This window comes from Pholcus phalangioides, unplaced genomic scaffold (assembly GCF_987345545.1).
Source record: "Pholcus phalangioides strain wild (caught in Gottingen) unplaced genomic scaffold, Ppha-v1.0 ptg000003l_1, whole genome shotgun sequence".
NCBI lineage: Eukaryota > Metazoa > Arthropoda > Arachnida > Araneae > Pholcidae > Pholcus > Pholcus phalangioides.
In genome coordinates this window covers 16,214,282-16,223,265 of record NW_028301596.1, presented here as the reverse complement: position 1 = coordinate 16,223,265, position 8,984 = coordinate 16,214,282, and the positions used below count along the sequence as shown (strand labels likewise).

Below are 8,984 nucleotides of genomic sequence, written 5' to 3'. Positions count from 1 at the left end.
ACTCATGAAAAAGTTATCCTGAAGCGTGAATATAACTTCAAAATTCATTTCGCACTGTAAAAAATCACAAGAAAAATTACTTTCGAAAAATTTAAGCGTGAATGAAGAGAGCAAAGCAACTGCGTCACTGCGAGTAGAAAACTGAATGGTTCTGAAGATTTTCCTGGCACTCTTGCAAGATAGCAGCTCTGTACATGCAAATTAGGGGGAAGGGTGGCGAATTTATGGCAGGAAACGGATATTTCAGGCACTTTCTCTTATCAATTCCATTAATATTTAGGAATTTTTAAACTACAGTCGAATCCCGTTATAACAAACTCTAAGAAACCGGAGAAATCACTTCGTTATAAAAGAATTCCAGGTTTTTGCATTGTTCCTATGAAAACTTATCTGGGTGATTAGAAAAGTGTTCGTTAAAACGAGATTTTTGCTATAACGGTATTTGTTAAAACGGGATCCGACTGTATTTAGGGGTTTACGGGACACCCTTTCTACTTCCTGGTAGGAAATTACTCCCAAAACTCTCTCCCTTTGAAGACATAATCAATACTGTATAGACATTCCAATATAATTTTATTAATAATGCGATAAATTATTGGTTTTGACAAGGAAAACCTTTTTTCATGATTTTTGTAAAATAACATGATTTTCATAACCATAAAGTAAATAGATATAAATGGGAATTATCACATACGTTCTATATATTATAGTGAAGAAAAGAAAAAGTGGTGGAAACCAACAGATGCGTGGGAGAGCTCTCTCATGGTCACGTCAATCGAATCTTGCAAGATATTTCGATAAGAAATGTATACGTATCTATAAAAATCCCGAAAAAATCATGTCAGAGTGTGTATCACGGGTAGCGCTTTCTGTAGTACGTACGTTGAAATCCAACAACAAAAAAAAAAAAATCCAACATGAAGGTCACATTAGCTTTCGCTATCATGTTTGCTGTTGTCGTTGTAAGTGGATAGTTCGCTATATAAAAATTGAAAAAAAAAATTAATATTTAATAAACGATTTGAAATATTAATTTTACATGGGCCGTGAAATTATCAAAATATTTTTGTTTTGGTTGTATGCGTCCGGAGTTGGAAGACCTGCTAATAGGTATGGGAATTTAATGTAGGCTTATTTGCTGCAGGTTTCATCAGCGACGCAAAACCATCAACAGAAATATCAGCTTTGCGACCCATAGAATTGTTTGTTCTTTGAAATTAGTGAAACCAGTGACGCAGTAAGTGCATTTATAATAGACAAGTGGATTCGTTTAGACAGAAATGGATTCGTTTAGACGGAAATGGATTCGTTTGACTTATCTAGAAAGCCCCTGCGAATCGGATTCGGGTCGCGACGCTTCGCTCAAGAATCCCAGGCAGTGAATAGATTCGTACAAATCATCTCGGAAGCCCCCGTGAATCAAGTGACCCATAGCTTGGCTCTAAGTGCATACGTACGACCCAAATGAAAACCCCTGGGAATCAAATTTGCGTCGTGACCCGTACCTCAAGAATCCCTGAATGCAAGTGGTTTGTATCATTTTTGTCGCACCACGGTCATTTTCTGCACTCGAGGGCAAATTAGACCGGGACCTACAATTTATCGCCGATTCCGAACGGCAGGCTTGTTTTTATACTCAACGAGAGGTTAGTGCGCAAACACCTCGATGGGGGACTCTCTGCGGTAGCAATTTTCTCTGCGGTCACGTCACCGTTTGTGTTGTACCCTTGTGTCAGGAAAGTTTTCTGACAAGGGCGAACCGGGTATCGAACTCGCGACATCTCTAAATATCCTTTGGTATTTTAGGCGAGTATCTTATCGACCTGGGCTACCGCGCCCCGAATGTATGTGGATTCGTAAGACCCATTTCGGAACCCATGCGAATCAGGGTCGTGACCCATAGCTCAAGAGTCCTAGCTGTTGGTGGATTCGTACGATCCATCTGGGAAGCCACTAGTCTACTGACTTTAAACCTATGATAGTTTATTCGACCCTCGTGTGTATGAAATAACACCGCAGTTCGTTTTTTGCCCAGAAATTATTGAATTTAAATCAAAATTGAAAAAAAATGGGGTTGTTCAAGTTCTTGAGTACAGTGACAATATTACGCATTAAAAATTGGATATTTGTTCTAGGTGTCATACGGATCATTGACATGCATGACAGATGCTGAAAAATGCACCCCAGATGAGTGCTGCGTCCAGGTTGGCCCCGTCGGTATGTGCAGGCCGCTTCTTAAAGAAGGTAAATATGAATATTTTATATTTGAGCCCGGTAATAACAACTTTGATTGTAACAACACCTCGGTATTAATGCCAATAATTGGTTCTAATTCCTATAGAGCGCACATGCTCACCCCGTGGGCCAAATGCAGTCCTCGGTGCCATCTCGGTGTGGTCCGTGACAAATAACGAAACCCCCTCAAATGGCTCGTGGGAGATTATCAAATCACTCAAGTGACTCACGAAAGATTATCAAATCACTAAATTGGGCGTCGGCACATTTCCAGATCGCTTAAAGTGGGCTGTGGCACATTTCCAGATCACTTAAAGTTACCTCAAGTATATTTACAAATCATTTAAGCAACCCGCGGACACCTCCAGTTTTCTTAAGTGACTTGTGATACATTTGAAGGTTACCCAAGTCACTGGCGGCACATTTCAAGACCACTCGATTGGCCTGCTACACGCTTCCAGATCACTTAGTGGATCTGTAATCATGAGCTGCTCACAGTGCATTTACAGATCGCTTAAGCGGCCGTCGACCCATTTGCAGTTCACTTAAGGGAAGCTATTGGCGATTACAGATCATTTTGGTAGCTCTTGGCACATTTCCACGTCAAATTGCTCGCGGTACATTCACACAATGAGTCAATCGGCCCGCGGCACATTTTCAGATCCTGTGTGACTCGCGGCACTTTCCCTCGAGTAGCTCGCATAACATTTTTAGAGCACTTGTGGTGGCACATTCCCAGAAAATTCGAGTGGACCACGACTCGTTTCCAAACCAATGAAGTGGCCCGCACGCCCCAAAAGGCGGAGCACCCATAGGAAATAATGTTAACGAACCTTGCTAATAACGTAGAAGAAAACGCAACGTCCTCGGATATAACGATACATTTTTTACCGTTATTCCTCATAGTATACTTGATATTCCCAGGGCATGTAAAATTTTGAACGGGCATAATTTTTTTTTATATGCCTATATGTCCCCTTCGTTCGATAACGAATTCTCCCCATGTATACCCAGGGTTGTATTAAGAGCATCGTGCCCCCCCCCCAGGCCAAGTGGTTTTTCTGAGGGCCTACCTTGTAAATTCTAAAAAATTTCAACCGGATTTCATTTTTGTGAGGCCCCCTCTTCTCTTGAGGCCCCCGGGCCGTGCCCGGGTGGGCCCATGCGTTAAGACGGCGCTGTCTATACCTGCTGTATATTCCCAATGTTTAACGCAGATATTTTCGGAATAACTGGAAGCTCTGATTTATACTTGGATGATTTTCCGAAAAGACTTGCCGTAGCTTTTCTTTTGTCGTCATTGTATACAGTGGATCCCGCTTATAAAGTTCCCCCACTGTACATTTTCCCGTATAGTACGACTTATGTTCGAGGTCCCAACTTCTATTAATACTCATCGAAATTTCCTGTTTAAAAAGTTTTCCCGATTGCAACGTTTTTCTTTAATGGTGGTTTTTTTGAAAAAAGTTATAAACGGGATCGAATTTATTATTATTTGTATCGAGATTATCTTCCGGCTGGTGATTATGAACTAATACCGAATTGTAAATTGCTTGTACTATTTTTCTATATATTTTCTATATAAGTATATTGTCCATATATATTTTTTCCTATTTCCTATTATTATAATCTATAATTGAAAGAGAGTTCGCTGAATTCAGTGGGATTAGTATAGATCAATAGATTCAGTGAGTGCGGCTGGTTTTTAGCCAGTTTTCGGACCTCTTAATAGCGTAGCTTTTAGTCACTTTACTTTTTTTCCATTAATTATAAAAAAGTACCTTCTTTTAATGCCTATTTTAGGCATTTTTAGTGCCTAAACTTCTCGGCTCTATTTATAAGGAATAATTGGTGATTTGGCTGACAATTGGCAACGTTTTAAGCGAAAATTGACGATGTCATGTACTTATGATCTCGATTTTCGGAATGTTTCCTGATGAAATATATGTGTGTGGTGTATTATATAATCTCTCTCTATATAATAAACCAGCAAATTTCATACGAAGTACAGGACTGGATACCAAGCAAAAATAACCGGAAAGAAAAGTCTCATCCCTCTGTGGGGAATCGAACCACCAACCTCCCATTTTCCGGGAACGTGCTCTACCATTTAGCTACGGGTGACACACACAGACGTTACCTTTCATTAAGAATACTGAATGAATGAACGCCAGGGTCTCTGCCACCGGACTAATCCCGTTGCCGAGATCTCTTCCAGCCCAGCTTCGTGGCAGAGTCTGGAACAAAGTGAATGCGTACACCTAACAGTCTGAGTGTGTAGCTAGTGTTGTGTATGATAATTCAGTGCTGCCATCTATACTTCAAATTGTGAGTGAAGTGTAATGATTGAATATTTGTAACGTTGTAGGCCTGTTGCTCTCTGTGGCGAGACTTTTTAACGGGGAGATCGGCTCGCATTCGCGCCTTGAAGTTGGGAACCACAGAAAACCAACTTCAGCCGACCACCACTGTGGGGTTCGAACCCAGATCCTCGCATCGCGAGTCCGTCACTATAACCACTCGACCACCACAGCGGCCTCATTAAGAATACTGTGTTCTTTTTGAGCTGAACGGGACTGCGCAACGATTTCCTACACAGTATTTGAGATTGCATCGTGTATTTACTACACTAATACACTAATCTACATTCAATATTTTTCCAATCTTGAAAGGTGTTGAAAACGTTAACCTTGGGTGTAATGACACCTCGGCTATAACGAGAAAATTTCGTGGAATCTTCGATGTGTCGTTACTTATTCGATTCACTTATACCGTCCTTTATTGTTACGATGCACTGGTGCATAAGTGAGGTCACTGTACAATTATTCAACAATGATACAATTTGTCATTTATGTTATGTGGTATTTCTAAGAATAAGTGATGCAGTGTAAGAAAAATATATTAGCGCGTTTAACATGGGTGACGTACCATTCCAGGATCTTATTTCTTGTGCAATGTTTGTTTTTCTTCAGGGGTGGACTTGAACGGAAGAGAAATGTGTTGTCTTACCGGGTCGTAAAATATTAGGGGGCTCTAGGAAACATAATTAAAATTCATCGAATACGTTTTTCATTTTAACTTTAACGTAGAGAAACTGTCCTGAAGAATTTCTGTGTCAGGCATTCACGTGTGGGAGCCTACAACTATACCGCGTGGCGATGAATCCGTGAATAGTTTGGAAATTCACAAGATCTAAAGAAATTGGTATATTTGAATGCGACCAGTGAAAAAAGGTTATTCTCACGAAAGAGAGGATTTCCTTTTCTTTCTTCTTCTTCCCCCAGGGAAAAATTAGTGCAAAATTCTGTCGATATATGACGCTGCACGAAAGCGAATCTAGAAATGTGCAAATCAGTCCTGTAAAGTTATTTTACCTCAGCCACGAACCGCCGGCTGTGCTTGTGCGTGAAGCTTTACGAACGTTTCGAGCGCAGAAGAGATTGCTCAAGTTTAATCACTTCTATTTATTGATATTCTGCCCCCGGGTAGAATGATGTTCTACACCCGAGCTGCGCAGTGGTAAGATGCTCGTCTAACAAGCATGAAGGATGCCGTCAGGTATTCGATCCTGTGAAAGGATATTTAGATAACAAATTTTTTTTTCATTCCCCTACTGAACCTAGAATGCCATTATCACCGATAGATGACGCCTTCATTTCCGACCCAACTAGATCGGTAGTAAATTGCTGTATGGCGATATGACCAGATTTGGTATGCGGTAAAGTAGTATACAATGCTGTTCTGGGGTACATGGCTAGAAACACCAGCCTACCAATTCAGGTACTTGCTCTTGAGAATTGTAGTGTTATATGCCGCATTACGGGGAGATCGCAATGCGAGCCGATCTCTCCGTTAAAAAGTCTCGCCACAGAGAGCAACAGTCCTACAACGATAAATCATTCAATCATAACACTTCACTCATAGTTAGAAAAACTGGTGGCAGATGGCAGCACTACACATAACAAGCATTACAGAGAAACAAAAAAACTTCACGTCAGGTTTCACTACACGTACACGCACATTCCCGCATGTACCGATTCGTTGGGGGTTCCGCGGGGGGGGGGGGTGTGGGCGGGGTGCATGTGTGGTGTAGCAGTAGTAGGTAGCTCGGGGATCCATGATGTTCTTAAGTCAGCCACCTCGTTGGGCAATTTGCCTGTTGTGGCGTTGTATTTGTATTAATCATGAAGGCCGCTATCCACCTGAGGAACTCCGGGCCTTGCCCAGGTAGGCCTATGCGTTAAAACATCTCTTCAATTAACTCATCGGAAATTTTTTAGCGAAAATACTTGTCACTTTCAATGACTTCAGAAATTCCGCAATTTCAAAACTACCCATTTTATAATACAGTATCTACTAGACATTTCATTGCCATCAATGGCAAGGGAGAATATGAAATGAAAATTTACTTGTAACACTCATAAGATATGTTTGATTTAAGTTTTTTAAATTTTATATTTCTAGATGAAGTTTGTGCCATCAAGCCCTTGAAACACCTGATCCACGATCACGTCTACAAAGTGCGTTGTCCATGCGGAGCTAACCTCAAATGCGAATCGAGCAAGGGTGGTGTCGTTGGTGTAAGTACCACTTTTCTCCCCTTAAAATTATGCACACTGCACTTCAATGTCACACAGTCATAGGCACCGGAACTTAGAGGCTGAGGCCATTTGAGCCCCCACCCCCAATAAATTTTGTGGGAGGGGGGGCTGAGTCCTTCTAATAATTTGTGAAAAACCACCCTCTTTGGAGCCTCATCCACGCATGCGCTAAAGTTCCGTATATACGGGACGACCAGCCCTGCCAATGTTTTCTTCACGTTGGTGCTTCTGCACACAGTAACTAACTTATCACCCCTATGCGAATTTCGGGGTATTGTGACGGCTTCGCATCACCAAAGCCTGAGTCCGATTCCCTCAAACGGCACCGCGGAAGTTCGCTGAAGTTGGTTCTCAAACGTCGAGGCACAAATTGCAAGCCGGTGTTCCCTTCAAAACAGTATTTTTCACAGAGCAGAGGCAGGCACACAAGCACCAAATTAATACAAGGAGAGTTTTATACAAATTACACATTAAGCAAGGGACAACTGAATTTCAATTGTCTCTCCAAACTTCAGATCCAGGGCGACATGTCGGGACGGGCATTTATCAGCTCGAAGCGCCTTGTACCTATTTAAGTCACTCGACCTCAACCACGGCACGTGATTTTTGGAGCGTAATCTCGCACCTACCACTGCTTCGTGTACCTTGTAAACAAGTGACTACATTCCAGTTTTTAGTGCACGTACAAATGGCGGGGGGGAGGGGGAGATAAGGATTCAGCTCTTTTCTGGAATGGTATCATTTCGGTTGCCAGTGCACCTGGCGTACCTATTAACAAGGCAACTGAACTTGTTGGATATAACAAAAGAATACACAACCTGACAAGAATTATAACAGAAAATGATGTAGAACTGCAAAGGATGCACAACACAGGGTAAGAGTCGAATCACCCTTTAATAAAAATTTAGTGAAACCATCACCGTCTGGAGAGAATGGCAGTAACACAGATTTGGAGCTTCGACGCCCATGTCTAAAGTTTCGATCATAGTGGAGCGAAGAGGTACGAATTACAAGAATTGCGACTAGGAAGAAAAAATGCGTTGGGAAGAAAGAAGAGATGCCCGCACATAGTAAGAGGAGAAGGATAGAGAAAATTACCGGAGAGTTTCTGAGAAGTGTAAGGGTGTGATGATTGATGATGATCCGTCCACAGAAGAGGAGAAAGAAAAAAAAGGGGAGAAACACACACACCAATCAGTATATAGCGAAAATCAGCAGATCGAGGTAAAAACAAACAACTTTGTTCGAATTGCGTACCTCGTCGAGCGGCCTCTTTCTCTCTTTCACCTCGTTTCTTGACTATGTGTAGTGCAGAACAAAGCAATGCAATTGTTTTCATCGCTAGTTCTCTATTATGCACTCCCGTACCTCTTGATCACCATATTATGTGCACAGCCTAAGGCACCAGTACCATGACGTGTTCAGAGCACCTTCATAGCTGATGGTGCGACCCAACAAAGTACTTAGTTAATGTTGAAGTTTCACTCAGCGTAAGTATTGCACATGTATATCAACGTAATAACTGTGATCTTCATTAACTTGCATGGTACATATCTATGTTTGAAACGTTGTTTGAGGTATCACGTTGTAATATTATTATGTTCTTTTAATTACAGAAATTTGTCGGTAAATGCCAGCCAGACAGCGGAGAAGAAGAATAGATCAATCACTTCGACGGTCAAATCCAGTCTATCCAACGGGATCAATGATCGTTGCAAATAACACACAAGGGGATTCCAGTCAAAACAAGTTTCCCCATATTACTCAGCAATAAATGTTTCTGGAAAGATGCGTTTTTCTCATCAACAATATCCCGAATAAACAAAAATTAATTCTCTTCCACGATTTAGTTATTCATTTTTTTAAATTCAGCCTCCTTTGATTTAGAAATAAGACTGAAAATTGCTTTGAGTTATTTTTCTGAGTTGTAAACACAAAGTCACATCATAAATCACAACTCGATGAAAGACATGAAATTTTCTGACCCGATTATAAAAGTGATCATTGTAGCCCGGATTATATGCGCTAAAAAAGGGCAAAACATGCACTCCAAATAACCTGTAATATGCACTTCAAACCGCTGAAACAGGCACTCCAAATAACCTGTAATATGCACTTCAAACCGCTGAAACATGCACTCCAAATAAC

The 8,984-nt window shown here is 41.2% G+C and overlaps 1 protein-coding gene across 1 annotated transcript; it reads left to right on the top strand.

Moving 5' to 3' along the window:
* The first annotated feature begins 857 nt into the window (after positions 1 to 857).
* Positions 858 to 8,678, top strand: LOC149088169 (venom protein 164-like). Its single transcript, XM_089245196.1, has 4 exons — positions 858 to 962; positions 2,136 to 2,244; positions 6,700 to 6,815; positions 8,453 to 8,678. Exons 1-4 carry the CDS (start codon positions 918 to 920, stop codon positions 8,495 to 8,497), a joined length of 315 nt encoding a protein of 104 aa, XP_089101322.1. The 5' UTR covers positions 858 to 917; the 3' UTR covers positions 8,498 to 8,678.
* Positions 8,679 to 8,984: the final 306 nt, after the last annotated feature.